The 22,065-nt window shown below is 45.7% G+C and overlaps 1 protein-coding gene across 18 annotated transcripts in view; it reads left to right on the top strand.

Moving 5' to 3' along the window:
• Positions 1 to 22,065, top strand: part of ABLIM1 (actin binding LIM protein 1) — a 315,920-nt gene that overhangs the window by 230,158 nt on the left and 63,697 nt on the right. For 13 of the 18 annotated variants that reach the window (XM_030569044.1, XM_030569053.1, XM_030569056.1 and 10 more), the window contains exons 7-9: positions 5,421 to 5,508; positions 13,324 to 13,382; positions 18,073 to 18,135. In XM_030569044.1, the coding sequence (XP_030424904.1) occupies positions 5,421 to 5,508; positions 13,324 to 13,382; positions 18,073 to 18,135 (210 nt within the window). The remainder of the gene's footprint in view (positions 1 to 5,420; positions 5,509 to 13,323; positions 13,383 to 18,072; positions 18,136 to 22,065) is intronic. The other 5 variants (XM_030569048.1, XM_030569059.1, XM_030569055.1 and 2 more) reach the window with 1 other exon arrangement.

Raw genomic sequence — 22,065 nt, 5'->3', positions numbered from 1 at the left:
TAGCATCTCTCCAATGAAGGGTCAGTTAGCTTCCATTATAGACCTCTTACTGTAAGGGTTGTGATTTTTCATTTATAATAATTTACTTTAGGCTGAAATCTGGCCAACCGTCCAAGGGCTCAACCTTAGGGACGTTTTTTCTTTTAAACTTAAAATCAGTTTGACTGTTTTCAGAGGAGACCTGTAAATCTTTTTAATCAATTTCCCTCAACGGTAGCATAATTGCATATGTTTGAAAAAGTTTTTTCCAGTGACAATTCTTCAGATAAACTAGAGATTTGCATATAATATTGTGATGAAATCTGGGTGAGGTTTTCTGTGAATAGTTTGTTTCTTGAGGATATCATAAAAATGTAAACCACCTATAGTGGTTAGGAATTGCACTTTAAATAGTACACTTTAGCAGAACAAATGGAATGTCTTCTGAGGACAAAGTGGGGATTGACTTCAAATAGAAAGGAACAAACTACAAAGGAAAGAACAGGAATTTCAGAAGCCAGGTGAAAGGCCAACACATAAGCAGTACAACATCCCGTGAATCAGCAACTTTTGATTGTGGCTGAACCGTGGCATCTGGTTGATATACTGGGACTATGCATCTCTTGTTCCTAACACAACATGACTCCAAGGCCAGAGTTGTAAGGTTGAAAGAGGAATTAAAACTCTACTACTCTGTATGATTAAATTCCATTCCCTTCCTAACTTGATGCCTGAGCTAAATGGGTAGCTTTACTTTTGCTGATCATAACTAGCCTTTACAAAGTTACACTGCCTTAGCTTAGCATCAAGATATTCAGTAGGGGATTATCTTCTCATAAAGCCCACTTCATCTGATAACATTTAACTAACAGATTTTTTGGCAATCAAACTTAAGAAAGCTTTTGGCCACAGGTTTGTTTCACTGTTGTCTAAGAATTCAGACAAGATCCAGTTAGAACAAAGATCATAGAAGATCGGGGTTGGAAGAGACCTTGGGAGGTCATCTAGTCCAAACCCCTGCTCAAAGCAGGACCAACACCAACTAAAGATAAGCAGAAGGGTTTGATATAACTCCAGAACAAGTTGCTTCTTCTCTTAATTCCCACCAAATGCTAGCACTTTCCAGAAGTTGAGAGACTGGGAGTTTTACTCCTGAGCAATCCCTATGAATATTGGGTACTGGAACTATATAAAACACCAGAAATCCTTGCATTTCTCAGCAGGGCAGAAAAGTTACTCAGAAGAGGTGTTGTAGAATGGGGAGAGAGAGCACAGAAAGATTTTTTTTTTTTTAGTTCTTCATGAATTATTTCCCTGTTTGGGGATGATCCCTTCAGGAACTGCCTCAGCTTTCTCAAGAGTCCTTTTTCCTCATTAACTGGGAGAGGTTCCCAACCCAGCAGGACTGGCTTGATCTTGAAGTCAGATAGGGCTGTAATCATGTGTGACAATCAGCTCTGCAACCCTCGCTTTTCCTGAGAACTGCCAGGAGTGCTCAGGGGCAGCTTTATCAAATACAGAGAGAATCTTTCTTTTTTGGTATGGGCTGTATTCTCTATATACATGGACTATATATGAAAGATGTGCCAGAAAGTTCAGATCAGGATTTCAGCTCTCCAGAGTCTTTGAGTCGTTTGAAGCTAGGGTTTGGTTTTGAGCCTGTCTCTTGTATATACTGGGAAGTACATTGTGTGTACTTCTGTGAGTGTTCACCTCTGCATACATGCAACCAGCACCAGGCCATGACAGCCTGGATTCCATCGTTAAGTTTATAAGTCCTACTGAGCTTTCTCAAGTTTTCTTTTTATGCCAGTATCAACTGGAACTTTTGTAAATCTTTATTCCAGTGTGTCAAAGCCAAACAGGATAGCACCTCAAATGAGACAAGATGAAAATGGTAGGGGAGAATTCAAAATAAGGGTATAATATTTTTCACCTTCATTTAGATATCGACTGTGTTGCTGTGACAGCGATGCAGACATTCTATTGCTCCTCCCTACTTATCTGACCTTTCTTGAATGAACAAGTCTCTCCTCTCTTTCCTCTGCACTCTCTCCCTTCTGCCAGTGCCCCCTTGATGGTCCATTCATCCACAACTTCCACAGCAACCTCCCAGCTTTATTCCATGTTACGCCTGTGCATCGAACACTGTTCTTGAGCTAATAAGCTGAGCCTTCACCCTTCTCCCTGTCAAATCCTCTTCCAAACCCACCTCTGCTGTAATGCCGACAAGAAATGGGGTCAACAAAGATTATAGAAAATCTTTGCTCCATCATGCTGTGCACTACCTTTAGCTGAGTGACTGTGTAATTACTTTACCTTATTCTATTTACGTGACGCTCATTCCTTTTCTACATAGTAGGAGCTCCTCACGAAACACATCCTCTCAGTAGCCCCATGAAGCTTTTTACAGACGGAGAGCTGATGGCTTGCCCAAGTTCACACATGCTTATGGCAGAGCCAAGAAATGTACCCAGGTCTCCAGCCAGAGTTTCATGCCAGAATAACTCTTCCCTCCCTTACTTTTCTCCCTTAATAGCACAGGGCAGGGACCCATGTGGTCTTGTATGTACTCTGGAGTACCCAGCATACTTTTGGGTGCTATAAAATAATAGATAATACTAAAGCATCTTTTGTTATAAAAATTCTGCAGCATTCTCCAGAGTAATATTCCCCAGACACTGTTCTATTGTAAGCTGTAGTATTTTAGGGGTACTGACTATATTTTCAGAGGTAGAAAATAGGGTGGAAATGGAAAAAAATTTCCCTTTTGTGAGACTGATGGAGATGAACCAGCCCTTCCTGTTGTAACCAGAGGTGGGTTAAGATTTATTGGGGCTCCAAGCACAAAGAATATTGGGGGGGAGGTCCCCCCACATCCCCACCATGGTGTCCCGCCTCTTGCTCCTCCCCCTCCCCCCATGGCCCTGCCTCCTGGCCTGGCTGGAAGTCAGGCCATGATAAGAGCTGCCCAGAGAGCCTGGGCTGCTATGGGGAGCCCTGGACCCTTTACCGGTTCTGGACTGCGCGCCGTGCTGGGCAGGGACATGGGCTGGGCGCTGCTCTTGGGTACCTTGGCTCCCTGCCCAACCACCCCTCACCCCTGTCCCTCCTGGGGGACCCCTCGCATGAGGCCCTGCTAGAGCAGAAGAGGGGGCAGATCCTGGGCCTAGGAGCAGTGGAAGCGGTACTCGGGGAGTTCAAAGGCAAGGGGTACTACTCCCACTATTTCCTTATCCTGAAGGTCCAAAGGGGGGCTTGGGACCTGTGAGGCTTGAACCAGTACATGGTGAAGCTCAAGTTCCACATGGTCTCCCTGGCCTCCATCATCCTCTCCCTGGATCCTGGGGACTGGTACGCTGCCCTCAATCTACAGGATGCGTACTTCCACATTCATATATTTGAGGGGTACAGACGCTTCCTCCATTTCACAGTGAGGCAGGAACACTACCAATTTATGGTTCTCCCGTTTGGCCTGTCCACTGCCCCCAGGGTATTCACAAAATGTGTGTCGGTGGTGGTGGGCCACCTCAGTCACTGGGGGGGGGTTCCAGATCTTCCCAAATCTGGGTAGGGGCGGCAAGGCTCCGGTGGTGATTTAAAGGGCCCTGAGCCCCCCACAGCAGCTGGAGCCCTGGACCCTTTAAAGCACCGCCGGAGCCCTGCTGCTACCGCGCTATACGTGAACCTGTGTTATATCGGGTCGTGTTATAGCATGGTAGAGGTATATGTTATTAGTTGGCCCCAGCTGAAATTAATCAAAGATCTAATTAGTAGCAAGTTCAATTTTTAAAATATCTATTCACTAGGAAGTTGATTAACAATATGTGACAAGTAAATAAACTACAGAACAAGCAACTGTTATGCTCCTTTACATTTTTGTTGGCATGATAACACAAGTATTTTTCACTCTGCCCTGTGGGATTGGTCATTAGGCTGATAAGGTGTCCAGTAAATTTGTCAAGCATTATATGATTTAGTGATTGGTAGGTCTAGTCTAAATACAGTCACCATGCGGTGATAAAATGTGCAGTAAAGATACTTAGCTGGGGCGGCTGAATAGCAGCATTTTGGGGATTGGGAATTTGTTGTGGAACTTGATATTTTGTGGCTGGAGACCGTATGTTTTAAATAGTTTTCCTGGTTTATTTTCTTTCATTATTTTATATAAAACAAAGAGGAAGTGAAATAATTGGGCCAGACCTGCAGCTTCTGTAAATCAGCATAGCTATATTGAAGCTACACTGATTTACACCATCTGAGTATCTGACCAAGTGTAGTGTGTATGTGTGTCTGCCTTTCTAAGGCTTTGCCTACACGACAGGGGGAGATCGAACTAAGTTATGCAACTTCAGCTACGTTGACGTACTGAGATCTACTTACCGCTGGGTTCACACTACGCAATGTTGACTGGAGAGGCTCTCCTATTGACTCCCCTTGCGTCGACAGGGGAACAATCTGCGGTCGATTTGGCGGATCTTCAGTAGACCCGCTAAATTGACTGCGGATGCATCGATCCCCACGTGTCAAACCCCAGTAAGTGTAGACAAGGCTTTTCCTATTGCTGGCAATTGTTTTTTGTCAGACATTCATAATACATCATATGGTGCAAGTGTAATATGGTTTGGTGGCTGCTTATGGTATCACTCCAGCGTCCAGTTGTACAGTTGCTTCAAGCAAGATGGCACCTGCAGTGATTGTCGTTCGGGTGGCATCTACAACATATGGGGTTGCTTAGTTCATAGCACTGCAGGCGCTAGCCTCATTCCTTAGTAAGTGTCTAATCTGATGTGGGCCCTGTATCAATAGGTTCACTTTCTGATATGAAAGAGTTAATGCACTGATAACTCTGGTCTCTGGTGAGATGAAATCGCTTTTAATATCTGTGCTTTGTTTTCCAGTCCTTTGGATAGCTCCAAATTTTGATCAGAGCAGTTTATTATGAGTATCAGTGTATTTAAGAGACCGAGTTACTCAGAGGATTTGGATTTGGTAATAGGATTTTGAGTATTTAGCACCTTAGGTCACTTGTTCAGCTTCAGGTCAGGTTGCTGGTGCTGACCCGTGAATTGAGATTGGTCTTTGAAGTCAGGTGACCTGTGTGAAACAAACTGATGGTCCCAGGAGTCCACCTACAAATCCCTCATTAAATTAGCACCGTGATTGACAGTAACAGAAAGGAGTGCCAAGGAATTAATTGACCACTGAGACTGAACCATTCAGGTGGTAACTACATATTTGAATGACCCACTTTTCTGGGACAATGTCGGGAAAGCTCATGCCGCTACTAAGCAGTGTCTGTTCTGTGACAACTTCAGAGCAGCATCATATAAATTAAAAAGCAACAAAAGGAAGATAGGCAGGGGCCTAACAATGAATAATAATCGGATGGTGTATCACTTCCTTATTGATTCCTTATCGCCCTGTTTATTTTTCTTTAGGCAGGTGACAAGCATTATCATCCGAGCTGTGCACGATGCAGCAGATGCAACCAAATGTTCACGGAAGGAGAAGAAATGTACCTGCAAGGTAAGGATGCCTTTGTTCCCCAGCTGTGCCCGAAACAGGCTTAGAGTCGGACAGCCATTCAGGAAGTAGCATATCATCAGTGATCCTTTAGCAGCTCTGTTGATGTCTGATAGCACACTCACTTGCCAGTCAGGAGATGTCCATTTTAATTTTTCCCCTCTCATAGTCATTCGAAGACGTCTGCTGAGATCTTAGGTAACTGGGATTACAGCTGGCTCATCATCATTGATGTTCCTTGAGGAATAGATGTCACCATCCTGGTGAACGTTTCATATTAGGGTGCCCAAACAATTACCCCGCAGTCACTCCAAACTGTGGTTGCCCCAAATTGTGCTTTTAAAATGTATTGTCACAGGTAAATTTTATTGGTCAGCCCTTGAACTTTGGTGTTTTACATAATCCTCAGTGAACAGATATATGTGGGACACCAGAATGAGTGAGAAATGGTTTTGAGCAACCGTTTTTGTTGTTTCTCCCTTCATTATTTTGATCATATAGTCTCCTTCTCTTTTGGAACCTGATCCAGAGCCTGTTGAAATCAGTGGAAAGCCTTCCAGTAATTTTAATGGGCCTTAGTCCAAACTCTGTGTGTGTGTGTGTGTGTGTGTGTGTGTGAGAGAGAGAGAGAGAGAGAGAGAGAGAGATTTCTCCACCCACCCACCCATACTTCTGTAACTTCTATCTCTGAACCACTCTTTCTTCACGTTTGTTTTTCTATCTGAATTCCCCTTTTGTCTAGTCATGTTGCTCTTTTATCCCCATCTACTTACTTGTATGTTCACATGTTCTTCAATCGTTTTTCCCATCCACTTCTTTTTTGCTGTCCATTTTCATCTGAAATTTCACGGTGTTGTAACCAACACCGCAGGGGTCTAGATCCAAAAGGCGGTCAAGGTGCGAGGGTCCTGAGGCTATTGTAAGGGCATCATGGGATTTGCTACCCCTATTTCTGCCCTGCTACTAGCAGGGTGCTGCCTTCAGAGCTGAGTAGCCAGAGAGGAAGTTTGCTGGCCAGGTGCCCAGCTCTAAAACCAGCGTCAGTAGCAGTGTAGAAACGAGGGTTGCATGGTATGGGGGGTACCATACATCCAGTTGCCTGCAGCGTCCCGCTGGAGTGGGGAGCTGACAGCTGGAGCCACAACCTCCCCGTGTCTGGGGCTGACTGCTGGAGCATGGAGCTTCCTGCAGCCAGGAGAGATCCCGGAGGTAGGTCTGACCCAACCTGCGAGTGCCCCTGCAAAGGAAGAGGAAGTCTCTTTCCTCCTCATCCCTAGCTGGGACTAGCGGCTGGAGCCCTGCACAGGATGGGAGCCCCTGACTGCAAGCAGATTTCACGGGGGTAGGGTGACCAGATGTCCTGGTTTTATAAGGACAGTCCTGATTTTTGGATCTCTTTCTTATGTAGGCTCCAATTGCCCCCCCCCAGTCCTGATTTTTCACACTTGCTGTCTGTTCACCCTACACGAGGGAGATCAGATTTCAGTCTGTGACGCGTTTTTCACAGCCGTGAATTCAGTAGGGCCCTAGTGATGAGTTAGAAAACAAAGGGCAACACGAGGGTCTGAACAAGTGAAAAGTAAATGGATTTGTTCAACCAAAAATCAGTGGTGATGTCTGTCACGCTGTCTGGAGTGGTTTACAACTGTGAGTGCCAGCCTCCGGGCAACTGTCAAAAAGCAGGGCAGAGCCCCCAAATTGGTTGTAAATCCTGTAATTAGATTTCGCCAACCCAGTGCTAAATGTGAACTCCTGATAACTATAACCGTCTCACCATGAGGTCACAGACGGTCCCCTTAGGCATTCCAGTCAATCTCACTACCCAGGCAGGCTGAAATTAATGCTGGTTGGTTGCCATACATCAAAGATCACAAAAGATTCAGGTTGCTTGTAGTCCCAAAAGACCAGTCACTTACCCCAAGTCAGTTTGTTCCTCCGATCTCTCACTAAAGACAACGCTTATAGCCACTCCTATAGTAAACTAAGGATTTATTAACTAAGAAAAGAAATGTTATTTACAGATTAAAGCCGTCAAACATATATACACAAATGAGTTAGTCTGTGGTTCCAACAGATGACAGATTTATAGTAATCTGTCAGCGCTGAATGTCTTTTAGGGTTAACCCTGGGGATCTCTGCTTCTGTTTCCTAGCTCCAGCAAAGAGAGAGAGAAATTTTTCTTGTGTCCCTGTTTTATCCCCTTCTTCCAGCATTCAACAGATGGGCTTTCTTGCATGTAGCACCTTCGGTGGTGTGAGAGGGCCATTGACCAAGTCTTTGTATCATGATGTTCCACGATGACCAATTTAGTTTTCATAACCTGTCTTGATGAGTGGTGGACCATTCCTCCTGACTGGTTTCACAGGTTCAGAGTTAGCGTTTTTACAGTTATAAAGCAAAACGTTGCAAGTTGAAATGAATGCATGCAACAACTTACAAGCATTCCATAGACTTTAGACACTAATCCCATTCTGGTAAGTCTAGTAGCTGTCTTGAACAATACTAACGTACAGGTGAGCTGATCTGGTTTCCAGCTATGAATTTGTCAGGGCTCAGCTGATGCCTACAGCCTTGGCAAGAGCTGGCACCTGGTCTGCCAGTGTCACAATGTCAATCGTAGGAAGGGCTGAACTGATGTAACTTGCACCAGTCTGGCATATGGTGAATAGGCAAGCATACTCTGATTGGGGATTCCTTGGTGACCCAGTCTAACCCTTGGTGTAAATGCAACTCCTAAAATAGAGTCAGAGTTTAAGGGCAGAAGGGGCCACTGGATCATCTAGTCAGCCTCCTGTATATCACAGACCACCAACACTGCTGAGCACGCTAAAGCCAATGAGAACTGTACATACACCTTGGTGATAAATTTAGCCCAGGGGGATGGCTCAGGAGAGGTGTCTGGCTCCTTCATCTCATCATTTCTTTCACGCTGTGTCCCTGCCTTCACCTCCCTGCCCCTTGGATGCAAGTTGCACTCTTTTTTTCTCCACCTAATGGCAAATCAATGCAAGTTACACTACTCCACTGTTTACAACTGTTTTCTTACCAACTTACTGCACTGATTGTATCATCAGGCCCTTCAGGAAGAATTTTACCAGCTTGCTGCAGGCTGCATTTAGCTTGTTGGATCTAAGTATCATGTACCTGAAAGTCTTTCCCATGGTGAAAGTCCCTCTGAGCTTCAGTGCATAGGAATATGGTGAAGCCATCAGTATAGGTTCCCCCAGGGGAACCAGTTCCCCCTGCTCCGAATGGAACGGTAGTAGCTTCCCAAGCATTTTGCTGCAAGGGGAACAATTGCATATCGTAAAATGAGTGAAAGCAGGAAGCTCCCTCCTTTCATAATTACCATCTCCACTGGGCATTGTTTGTGTCTGCATCTCATTCCTCCATTGCCCTCTGTGTAAGAACACGAATGCAATCCTTGCCCCACGGTGAGTTCTGGGGCCAGGATTTCATCCAGTGTGTTTATTGATGGCTACTTGAATGTTACATCTAATGAAAACAGAGGAAACCTGCAAAAAGAACAGTGTGCGTTGAAACAAACTAATCCACCTGTGTTTTCCAGCCTCAAATTACCTTTCTATAATAATGGGAGAGAATCTGTGGGTTTGCCTGGGGAAATAAGGAATAGCACCAAAAATTTTTTCTCCCGCGTTTCCATATAACACATTTCTCTGTCTCACCCAGGGGATTGGTGCCAGGGTGAGACGTTGCTTAGGGTTTAGAACGTGCCTGCTGTAGCTGGTTTTCATGTAGCCTTTCATGCTTTCCAGGCTTATTCTCTTAACCCGAGTTTGTAGATTTCAGAGCTTGCTCTGTGTTGTGGTGCTGGTGCATGCAGAAAAAAAGTTGGACAGCTGAACATTTTGTTTAGTGTCTGCCAAGGGAGCAAACAAACACGTGGTGATGGAGGGATTAACAGCAGTGTACTGTAGAGTTTCCAATAGAAAAGTAATTAAACTGAACTAGGATGGGTCTGGAAGATTTACATAGCTCTGAGCTGTTTCAAAATAAATGAGCACATTTGGGTGGATAAAACCTAGAAGCCGTGGTTGGCTTGAGGTACGGGACAGCAAAATAGTCACATCTAACCTCATACCCACTTGATCTGAGTTTGGGTTTGAAGTTTGCTGTGTTTCAAACCTCTCATCAAGTTTGTGAACTGATATTGAGGTTGTTAGCTCTCTGAAAAGCACAGCTCAACTCCATGCCACTCTGCTTCCCCCCAGAAGCTGGGGAACTACCCCCTACCCAATTCTGCCTAAGGAATGTTCACATCTAGAGACCCCATTGTGCTACATGCTGGACACACACACAGTCAGACCCAGCCCTTGCCCCAGAGAGTTTGCAGTGTAAATATTTAAGACAAAGGGTGGGAGAAAGGAAATCTGTTTTACAGAAGGGGAATGGAGTCCCAGAGAGAGGATGTGAATTTCCCCAGAGTCCCACAGGCAGGGCCGACTTTAGGAAGTGTGGGGCCCAATTCGAACAGTTTCGACGGGGCCCCGGCAGGGATGACTTAAAAAACATGTAAAAAATGCGTGGGGCTTGTACTCACCGGGCGGAGCTCTGAGTCTTTGGCAGCACTTTGGTGGCGGGTCCTTCACTCGCTCCAGGTCTTCAGTGGCACTGAAGGACCTGCTGCCAAAGTGACGCCGAAGACCCAGAGTAAGCGAAGGACCCGCTGCTGAAGTGCCACTGAGGATCCAAAGCGCCACCAAGTGAGTAAAAATTAAAAAGGTGCCTCTAGCCAGGGAAGGGATTCTCACTGGACCCGGGGCCCTCTTAGGAATTGGTGGAATAGGCCTAAAGCCGGCCCTGCCCACAGGGAGTCTGTGGCAGAGCTGGGAACTAAACCCGGCTCGCTTGAGTCCCATTTTAGAGCCTCATGAACGTTCCTGTTCATCAGGCCTTTAAGTGAACCTTCAAGGACTGGTTTCATTCTGACCTTTGCAGGGTTTGTACAGCCCTGGCTCTGAGGCTGGTATTTCGGCACTTGCCATCTTTTGTTTCGGCACTTGCCATGCTTCCTCCTGTTCACTGAATGCTTCCCCTGCTGAACGAGCAGTTTCTTCTTCCTTGGATCAGGCTCAAAGCTGGACATCTGATGCTGTGATTCAGAGTCCACGTGTTCCTTCCAGTCTCCTATTGATGCTGTTTACATTGTGTGCTGCTGGCAATTGGAATCACTCCTGACGGTTTGTGCTTCAGCACAAGAAAGGGACCTTTTGAAATAAAGGCTCCCCTCAGAGCTACCCCGACCCGTACCTTTTAACTTGGCCTTTGTTGGGAAGGATCTCCTGTGCCTGCACGTGAGATAATATTCATGCTGAAATACGGTAGATTTTTGTGTTTCATTGCGGATGCAGAGGAGTGGGGTGGGGAGGATCTTTCTTGCAGGCAAACATTTGGCTTCATTGTGGTTGGAATGGTGCTTTGGCTTTGACCACAATAGAGTGCAGTCAAGTTTAAAAATCCATTTATGTTTAGCCTCTGCTCAGAAGCAGTTTCAATCTGGATAGTAACTAGTGGCAGCATTTCAGTCCTTGAAAGGATAAACTGTTGTGCACCACAGACAGAACAGGAGCAACCGAGGTACCACCAATGCCCGAGGGAGGGAATTGATTAGATGAGCTATGCCCAGATGATCCTAGCAGGTGATCCATTCCCCATGCTACAGAGGATAGTAAAACCCTATCCCCCAGATACAGTTCTTCAGTGATGGGAGGAACCCAGGTATGGAGGGGTTTTAACCACCCTGTCTGCTGTAGAGGCAGCAGAACCTGAGCCTTTGGAGCTCCTTGTGCATCCCTGGGCAGCAACATGTGAGAGTGGGGCTGAATCTAACCCTATGCAGACCCACTAGCTAATGCCCCTCTTATAACAGCAGGGGAGGTGTGACAGGGGTGCAACCTCAAGGGTGCTGCACCATGGCCTAGGGAAGGGGATTCCTTGCTCACTGGGGTGCCCTCCTGAGCTGGCCACTCAGGCATAGTGCAGGAATCAGGATTTTAGCACAAAACATGCTGTTCTGTTGTTTCTTTCTGAGTCCTCATTGCATCCTGCACTCAGGGATGGGGAGGGTGGGGTGGGATGGATTAGGTCAGGGGTGGCCAACCTCAGCCTGAGAAGGAGCCAGAATTTACCAATGTACATTACCAAAGAGCCACAGTGATACGTCAGCAGCCCCCCATCCGCTCCCCAGCCCCTAGTGCTTCCTGTCTGCCGGCATTCCCCACCAATCAGCGCCTACTCCCCCCACCCACCACAATCAGCTGTTTCACGTGCTCAGGAGGGAAGGGAGGAGGAACGAGGACATGGCAGGCTTGGGGGAAGGGGTGGAGTGGGGGCAGGGCTTGGGGCAGAGCAGGGGGCTGAGCAGTGAGCACCCCCCCAGCACATTGGAAAGTTGTCGTTTGTAGCTCCAGCTACCGGAATCAGTGCCTAGGTAAGGAGCCACATATTAACTTCTAAAGAGCCGCATGCAGCTCCAGAGCCACAGTTTGGCCACCCCTAGATGAGGTGATGCTAGGATTATAATACTCTGCACTTACTGAAGATAGTGCCTTCCATCCAAGATGCTCCAAGACACTGAGTGTACGTCCAGACTACCCGCCGGATCGGCAGGTAGCGATCGATCTATTGGGGATCGATGTATCATGTCTTGTCTAGACGCGATGTATCGATCCCTGAACGCGCTCCCGTCGACTCCGGAACTCCACCAGGGTGAGAGGCGGAAGCGGAGTCAATGGGGGAGCCGCAGCCATCCATCTCGTGCCCTGAGGACGGGAGGTAAGTCGAAATAAGATACGTCGATTTCAGCTACACTATTCCCATAGCTGAAGTTGCGTATCTTACATCGACCCCCAGTGCCACCCAGTGTAGACCAGCCCTTACAGGTGTTAATGAATTGAGCCTCACAGCACCACTGGGGGGTAATGAAGTTATTGTTACCCCTTTTTGACTCAAGAGGTTAGCTGATTTTGGGGGTCTTTTGGATTGTTTCCACTAGGAGGAGAAATTGGTGATGGTCAGGTATTTCTCTGATACAATCCTGTTTGTTTACGAAGTCCTGTTTCCCTGAATACAGGAGGAATCAAACAACTGGAGATAGTTTCTTTGCTCGTGGTTCCAAGCCTCTTTCAGCCAGCACTATACCAAAAAGCTCTCTTTTCCTCAAGGTCATGCCACCAGGGTTCCCTATCTGTGTCTGAGGCTTCTTTGCTCCTCTCTGTTTCTGTTGCTTTTCTCTCTCACACACACACACACACACACACACACACACACACACACACACACACACACACACACCCACCCCTCTCCACCAATCAATGCCAGTTTTAATCGGTATTATTACTGTACCTCCCTTTTGCAAATGAGAGAAAAGGTGAAGGGACTTAGTGGGAAGGGTTTACCCACGACTGCATAGGAAGCTAGACATAAGACCCACTTCCTCTTCTCTCACCTCTGTGACCCAGCCATAGATCCAGCCGCCTTCTCTGACCCACAGCAACATGACTTTTCTGGCTGCAACATCATATTTGAACAGAACCTATCCCTGCTGCACAAGATTGTGCGTGAGGTTTAATTCACTCATGTGAAAAGTACTTTGGGACCCTCAGATAGATGCCACTGTAGGCTGACACGGTCTTTGTTTTTAATTCTGTTGCATTTCTCACATGCTGGGGTGGAATTTGTAGGTTGTTCCCAGCACATTGCGATGCAATGAGGGGTCTGTCTAAGTATTTTAATGTTCTCTTCTCTATGACCTGAAGTCATCTGATTTACTCTGAGTAATGCATTATTTTATTCCAGGTTCTACTGTATGGCATCCCGACTGTAAGCAGTCCACTAAGGCAGAAGATAAGCTACGGGTAAGATAAACAGGAGGTAGACACTAAGCTCAGTTACACTCCAGATAATTTGCACACACAGTAACTGATCTTTCTCCTTGACAGAAAGTGATTTCCTATGGTTTTTATTGCCCCACCACGACAATCCTGGTAGCAAGTACAGTGTTTTACTCCAGAGGTGCTGCTGCGCATCCTATGTTCACCATCTCAGTGTATTTGTTGCAATGTATTGTTCCAAAGAGGGCATTGTCCCCAGGACATTGTTCACCTTACAGCATGAGGGGAAAATCTCAAGGGAATATTGTGAACAAAGCAAATGCGTCAATGAATCTTTTTATTTTCACACAGTCATGACATCTCTGTACCTTGTTTGTCAGCTGTGCTGTGTTCTTTAGAGCCATTTGCTGCATTGCTCAGCATGGGCTGATCTTCCTTCACCATCTAAATGAACCCTTTAAACCTAATTTATTCTGTTTTGAATGCTAAGACATATACTTAATGCTAGATGTGCCCCTCAATATTTAGGGCCACATTTTAAGCCAGCCTGAACCAAGACTTAAAATTTGTGTGGCCAAACTTTCTGGATCAGATTCTTGATGACTTCAGTGGCGCTAAACTGATTTATGCCAGATGAGAACCTGGCTGTGTGTGTGAGAAGTGCCAACAGGCCTTTATGGGCACTAGTGGGTTAGTTCGCCATGGAGTCGGTTACCCCATTTGTGTTTGCACGTGCCTGGTCATATGCAGAGATGAGAGAGTGTGCACCTGTGAGCCTGGTGAATGTTTCTGGGCTCAAGTTTCAGAGTCTGCAGATGAAAAATGGGCCAAGAGGCACTTTGGTGAATGTACGTGCTGTGTTCATGGTGTGCTCAGTTCGTAGCAGTTCTCTTCTTATGAAACGTGATGCTGGCACGCCACACTGGACAACATTCTCCTTAGCGTGTTTACTCTGAATGTAGCTAACATGCTGTTATTTTTGTGGGGAACAGTGTAAACTGGGACAACAGTCCAGCAGCAGATTCAGACTTTCAGGAAGATGTTGGGGAATCAATGCAAAGCAGAGCTTTAACAGATGCAGCCCGATCCAGCACTAGCAAATTGTTCTGAATAGACGCTTTCTCAGAGAAGACTTTCGCACTTCAAAACTGGGTTATTTTTCATCGTTTATTTGCTGCTGAAAATAACCACGTTAACACTTCAGGGTACGTCTGCACAGCAAAAAGAACCCCATGGCAGCTAAGTCTCAGAGCTTGAGTCTACAGACTCGGACTCGTGTGATGGTGCCAAAAATAGCCATGGAGCTGTTGCAGCTCCAGCAGGAGCTGGGGCTCTGAAGCCTGCAGAGAGGGGTGGATTTCAGAGCCCTAGCTCCAGTGTGAGCCCAAGTGTCAGCACGACGATTTTAGCATGGGAGTGCAAGCCCCACAAGCCATAGTCTATAGACTCGGGCTCTGAAACTGGCTGCTGTTGGGTGTTTTTGCCATATAGACATACTCTTAAGGTATGTCTGCACTGCACACTGAGACCGGGCTCCCAACCAGGTTTCAGACCAAACCCCACTTCCATCCACATACAGATCAGTCTGTCTTGGGTCAGCCAAGCCCTCAGGACTTGTGTCCTAGTGCCCTCCTAGGGGGTGGATCCGAGCCTGAGTCCGTGTCCAAGCCCTGACCTTTTGCAGTGTGGATGCAGGTCAAGCCACAGATGCCAGTCAGAAGGTCTGCATAGTATAGTATGTCCATCTTAGACATACCCTTATATATCTGGCCACATGAACTATACATGATACTATAGTGTGGCCTAGTGGATGGAGCATTGAACTGGAACATACTTCTGTTTTATTCCTGGCTCTGTTGCTGGCCTGCTGGGTGACCTTGGGAAAGTCACGTCACTGCTCTGTGCCTCAGTTTCCCTATCTGTAAAATAGGGATAATGCTACTGACCTCCTTTGTACAGCATTTTGCGATCTACTGATGAAAAGTGCTATCTAAAAGCTAAGGATGATTTTTATTTGGAGCCGATTCTGCTCTGATTGCTGTAAATCAGGTATAAATCTAAATCAGTACAAATACACTGGTATCAGAGGAGAATCAGGCCCACACTGTAGTGTATGGATGACACAGTTAACTGTCTGGATTGATCATTGCAGATTCATGCCATTTGGTTGCAAATGTCTGTAGAAATTACTTTACAATTACAGAGAGTATGACTATTAAATAGTAGAGGTCAAAAATTTTCAAAGATTTTGAATTTTTTTCTCGAAATTTGTAGTGAAATATCATCACCATTTTCCTCTTCATAGGAAGAGAGGGGCTGGTCCAGCTTGGGAAATCTTGGAAGTCAGTAAGCATGTTAAAAGAACAGGAGTACTTGTGGCACCTTAGAGCCTAATAAATTTATTTCAGCATAAACTTTCATGAGCTACAGCCCACTTCTTTGGATGCATAGAATGGAACACACAGACAGGAGATATCTATACATACAGAGAACACGAGAAGGTGGAAGTATGCATACCAACAGGAAGAGTCTAATCAACTGAGATGAGCTATCATCAGCAGGAGAAAAAAAATCTTTGAAGTGATAATTGAGATGATCCATAGAAGGTGTGAGGAGAACTTAACATAGGGAAATAGATTCAATTAGTGTAATGACCCAACCATTCCCAGTCTCTGTTTAAACCTAAGTTAATAGTATCTAATTTTCATATTAATTCGAGTTCAGCAGTCTCTCAGCATATTGGATGTTCTCTCAGGCCAGTGGCTTTCACCACACTGAATTGTGTCATTTGTACAAATACTGCTGTCCATGACCAGCATATCACGGCATCAGCCGATACCAATTATCCAACGCTGTGACATTCGTAGAAGAGTCAGTTCTTTCAGGAGAAATATAAGGAAGTGATTTGTTGCCCTAGTAACAGACAGTCTGGGTATTTTGATGCCTCTTCCTCTAAAATTAGAAGGTGGAGACATGCCCTTATGTGAAGTGTGCTCTAAAACCATCAGCCCTTCCCTGATTGAGGACCAGTGGGTTGAGCTGCTGGTGAACTGCTGGGTGGAAGCCGCTGTAGATTTGTCAGGCTTTTAGGCTGATTTAGGGCTCGTTGCTCATTCAGCTGTATGGGTGTAAAACAGTGTATTGTGGCAGTGATTGGGAGACAGACTGCTTGTATTTATTGGTGTGTGGCTTGTATACAATATGTTCCCTTGTCAATGACCCAACAGACTTTTAATGTTTCAAAGTATTCCTGACTACATCACTGCCATTGCAAATATGCTCCAAGCTGACCTTTTGAACCTTCTGGCTTATTTCCAGTCCCTGTGAAACTGCACATGTTCCTTCCAAATCTCTTTGCTTTTCCTTTATACATCCAAGCCAGCAAGTACTTTACACTAAGATAATCTTAACTGAAATCAGTTAATTTAACAGAGACATTCACACCTGTATAATGTAAGAACACTGCCTTGAAATGGCAGATGAGAGTGCTTGTGACCTCATAGTATTGGACAGGACGAGATTTTCTGGTGACGTGGACTCTGCACTGCTGGATTTCCTTTCCCTTTGAAACCAACCAAACTCGATGCAACTTCAGAAGTCTTTGGCAAGCTCTGTTTTATTTCAGTGACTTTAACTAGAATACAAGTTAGTCAGCGCTCTTGCTAGCTAACTCTTAGGTCAGGGGAGGGCAAACTACGGCTTATGGGCTGGATCCGGCCCGTCAGGGCTTTCAGTCCGGCCCGCAGGATTGCTAGACTCATGAGGCAGTGGGGATAAGGCAGGCTCCCTGGCCCCACACTGCTCCTGGAAGCAGCCGGCACCATGTTCCTACAGCCCCTGGGAGAGGGGGTGCAGAGGGCTCCATGTGCTGCCCTCACCTGCAGGCACCGCCCCCCACAGCTCTCATTGGCCAGGAACAGGGAACCGCAGCCAATGGGAACCTTGGGGGTGATACCCGCAGGCGAGGGCAGCACGCACGGAGCTGCCTGCCCCACCCCACCCCAGGAGCCACTGCTGGACATGCTGGCCAGGGGCCAGGGCAGACAGGGAGCCAGCCTTAGCCCCGCTGCATGCCACTGCCATCCTGGAGCCGGTCAAGGTAAGCAATGCCGGGCCAGAGCCTGCACCCCAAACCCCTTCTGGACCCCACAACCCCAACCCCCTACCCTGAGCCCTGTCCTGCACCCCAAACCCATCCTGTACCCCAACCCCTTGCCCTGAGCCCCTTCCTGCACACTGCACCCCCTCCCACATCCTGAACTCCCTCCTGCACCTCAACCCCCTGCCTCAGCCCTACATCCATGGCCCACCATACAATTTCCCCACCCAATGTGGCCCTCGGGCCAAAAAGGTTGCCCACCCCTGTCTTAGGTGGAGTTCATAAAAACAAGGGTTGCTTAAGACCTTTTTCCCCATTAGATTTTTGTGTGGCGTGTTATGAAGCCAAAACAAACAGGAAATAAAGCAACTCTACATAAGTGCCAAGTATTTGTTTTTCATCTTATTTTACAATTTTCTGCCAGTTGGTGATTCTGCAGCTAACCGTATGTGACATTGATGTGACACTGCACACAGTTTATTGTCCAGCTTAGTGAAAGGGGGTATTAGTAACTGTATTGCAAAAGACCTTGAACTCTTGGTGTTTATGTGCTGTTCTGTATCCAGGAGAAACATTGCTTTTTTCACTTTTTTTCCCTCTTATATTTCGTGGCAGCATTCCTCATCTGATTTCTTTTATCCAAAGAGTCTGGTTCTGCGCAGACCACGCTCTACAGAGGTTTGCTATTGTGTTTTCATACCGTTGTTAATAGCCTTCTTTATTGAGATTTCCTTATTCTGCACTAGTGTCATCTGCTGATGCTGCTTATCTCACTCAGCTTTCTTTGCCTTCACTCACCCTTTGGCTCACAAACTTTGCTTTTTGCGTTATGAAATGCATCTTGTTTGCCATTTCCTAGTTCTGCTTAATTTGTTTGTTTAATATGAAAGTTCTGTTTTATTTTTAAGCATACAAAAATAGCCTTTTGCTCTTTCACTTTGGTATCATTATTCAGTGGGTTATAGAAAGTGTTTGTTCTAAAATAGAAAATTACAAACGCAAACACTACACTAAAGATCTGATCATACAAAAGCTATTGTGACTTTACACAGCCGGTTGGGGAAGTTTTCACAAATAGCGTTTAAGATTTTTCATGAAAAAATTTCATTGAAATATCCAATTCTGGAAAAGTGTTGCCAAGCACCAACTGACTATTTTAACTGAGCTAAACTGGATAATAATTGTTTTGTAAAGTTTCTATTTTTGAATGATTTCTGAGCATGGGCTGGTTCGTGTGCTGCCCATTCGCTCTTGCCACCATGTTGGCAGTGACTTGACCTGTGGCTTATCTGAGTTGGAGTTATGAAGCCCTCTCTTATCTCTTCATTCTGGGCTGCTTTTCTTCCTCCAGACTTCTCTGAGTCCAGCAGATACTGATATTTTCCTGCAGCATAGATTTCTAGGGCTGAATCCCATTCACGTCAGTGGAAAGAGGCCCATTTTTCAGTAAGAGTTGGCTTGAACCCATACCCAGTTTCCTCTGTGATGCTCTGTTCCTGATTTAATTCTGGGAAATGCAAGTCCTGAACCACTCCTAAATGTGGACCTTCCTGCATGTTAGTTAACAGAGCAATCCTACAACTTGGCATGCTTGCTAACAACTATAAAGATGCTCTATCACTGGGTTGAGGTGAGGAAATGTTTCTGGAGAATTAGACTTGATGCAGTCAGATATTAAAGGTTCAAGTTAGTAATCTACAGAACGATTGCATTAGTCTGTTAGACTGTGGTCAAGACTTTTGAATGGCTGTACACTCTGCTTTGTGTGCATTCGATGATGAGATTTCAGATCAGCGGTGTTGAAACCCAACTTTATCTGAAAGTGCCAGGATTAAAAAATGAATGTTATCCAAGGTATTAGAAAAATGGGACAGGAAATAGGTGAGTGCTCACAGCCAAAAACAGAGAAACTGTCATCTCACAGTGTAGATTACATAGGATGAAGGTAATTTAGGATCAAATACCGCCCTGTGACTTGTGCAGGCATCCACCTAATCAAAGTCAAGATCTGCCCTGATTTGTACTCTGGTTGCCCAGGGTGTGATACAAGGCAGAATTTGGCTCAGTGGTCTCTCCATGTGCCAGATACACTGCAACCATCACTGTACTACTTTTGCATAGATCTTATTCTCTACTTCTTGCTCAGAAAAGTCAAATTTCCATGAGGTAAAGGAATAAAAATCTTGCCATCCACCATTATCTTGTCTGCCTTCAGGCGTGGAGTGCATAGTTTGGCCATTAAGAATCACACCACTAGCTGACTGTTAAAAGGAACACAGCATTAATGATGTATGTGTCTGAAAAGGTTAGGTCATGTGCTTGGTCCAGATAACCATACTGTTGCTAGATTTGCCCATTACTTTGGGGTATGCTCATTTATTAGGGTTACTCTTCGAGGGGGGGTGTCTGTAAGTCGATCAATGTACTGCTGTGTCACTGGCATTCTCATACAGAGTTCTACTTCTCCTTGCTGCAAGTTCCCTCCCAATGGAGCCATCCTGCAGGACCTATGTTCCCCAGGGCTGGGTTCTTCCAGCCCCAGAATCAGATGAATGAACACTCACTCTCTCTCTCTCTCCCCGAGCGCATCTGAGAGGGCTGGATTAATCAGCACTCCCAAGCTGACCCCTTTTATGTTCCTGGACTCAGTAGGTTGGGTCGAGCAGCACTTCCAAGCTGTCACCCTCGTATACCTCAGGTTCAGCACATCCCTATCCCCACTTTCACGTTACAATTGTTCTGGTAGTAACCCACTTGATGAGCAAATCCAGGAGAGAAGTAACCAGCTTAACCATGAACGTTATTTATTGCCAGGTAATAACCATACAAGGGGAGCCAAACAAACACAACAGTTATAATATTAAATCTAACTTAAATTTGATTATAAAAGTCAGGTTTAGAAAACTATAACTGATCACACAGGTCAGGGTCAGAAGGCTTCACCTAGAGAGAGAGATGGGTTGTCACCACTTTGTGAAGCTTGAATTGATCGGGGTTCCCAGGTGGTGGTGGTAGCTGAGGCTCCAGAGTGCTGGAGACAGGCAGAGCCCCCAGCACGATCAGTCAGGAGAAGATGAAGTTCCACTGGAACTGGTGCAGATTTTGGATCCAGGCATCAGAACACCTACTTGAGTATGGCTAGGGGGGTTTGTAGGGAAACAACAGGTGGTTCAAGGGAGAACACTAGATTTGTTTATGGGTAAACTGTTGGCTCAAGGGAGTATGCCAAAGTTGTTTTGTTCAGGCTAGACAATAGGAGCTGATCATTCCAAGCTACAGGCAGTGTGCCTTTGAGGGAGCTCGCAATGCAGTTAGGCAACTTCAGTATTTTGGATACCAATAAAGGATTTGTTACTAGAATTGGTCTGACAACTTCTAAGCTGGGTGTGGGCAGGTGTGGGCTCATTAACATCTGGAGCAGAGATCCCCCATCATGCAGTGCTTTCCAGCTTTTCTGGTCCCAGAGTTCAGTGCAGTTCTTGCCTTAGAACTCTGTTCTCCATTCTGTATGCTAATGGAGATGCTTCCCTGTCCGATCTCCGATGCAAATGAGGCTAGGGGAGTTTCCTTAATCCAGTCATCCTTGTCCGGAGGGCTTTAGGTGTGTCTCCCGCTACCTTTTTCATTGCTTTTTGTAAGTCTTTCTTTCTTCTGATCAGGTTTGGCTCAAGCAGAGGCTGCAAGGGGGGAAGGTCTTTCGTGAGTCAGACAGGTTGGGCACTACGCCCTGTGTTGGGTTGGGTACTACGTTCCTACAGACAGGTTGGGTACTACGTTCCTATCAGCTCTGTGTTCCCCAAGAACACAGAGCTGATAGAAAACAACATGCAAGTTTAGATTTTTACTGAAAGCCTATCGAAAGCTCTCAAGTCATCAAAACAGGGCAGGAAATCTCTTGGGGAAACGGCATGCTTGTGAGATCTCCAGTATTCCCTGGAGCTGGGCTTGAAGGAAGATACTCTTAGTATTTTAAGTCTTGCAGTCCTAGTACCAGCAGAGACCTAGACATGTAGAGAGACACACACAGAGGAAAAATGTGTGGAGAAAGTGGAATATTTCAGAACCTTGAGAGAGTCTAGTTTGGGTTTGTTTCTACCAAAGGCTCCAGAGAAGCTGCAGTTTTTAGTTTTTTCAGAACTAGTTTTCTCATCCCTACTTGCTGTACCTCCCTTTTGCGCATAGTGAAACAATTCCTGTAGCTCATTTTGTAAATACAACCTCTCGTTTTCTCAAACAGTAGCTAATTCAGTCTTATTACAGTGTGTGATCATACTTCAGCACTGTGGGATGCATCTGTGCTTGGAGGAAATCAGGGATTTAGCAAGATCAATGCTCAAGAAAATCCACAGGTATATGGTTTTGGACTCAATGGTTGGAAGCAAACCAATCTGTGGGTCTTCCAAGAATAAGTCACCCATGAGGAATAGGTGACGTTCTCTTATCCAGAGGCAGAAGTGGATAAATATTACAGCCATCTAGCTTGTGTCTAAATGAAATGTCATCCTGGAGTTCAGCTGAATTGAGCCTCCAGGGAACTTGCCAACCAATGAGTTCCCGTCTTGGGCAGTAACAGTTCTAGGGCTAATGTAAGTGATGTATTACTACTCT

This window comes from Gopherus evgoodei, chromosome 7 (assembly GCF_007399415.2).
Source record: "Gopherus evgoodei ecotype Sinaloan lineage chromosome 7, rGopEvg1_v1.p, whole genome shotgun sequence".
Taxonomy (NCBI): Eukaryota; Metazoa; Chordata; order Testudines; family Testudinidae; genus Gopherus; species Gopherus evgoodei.
This window is presented reverse-complemented; position numbering and strand designations above follow the sequence as displayed.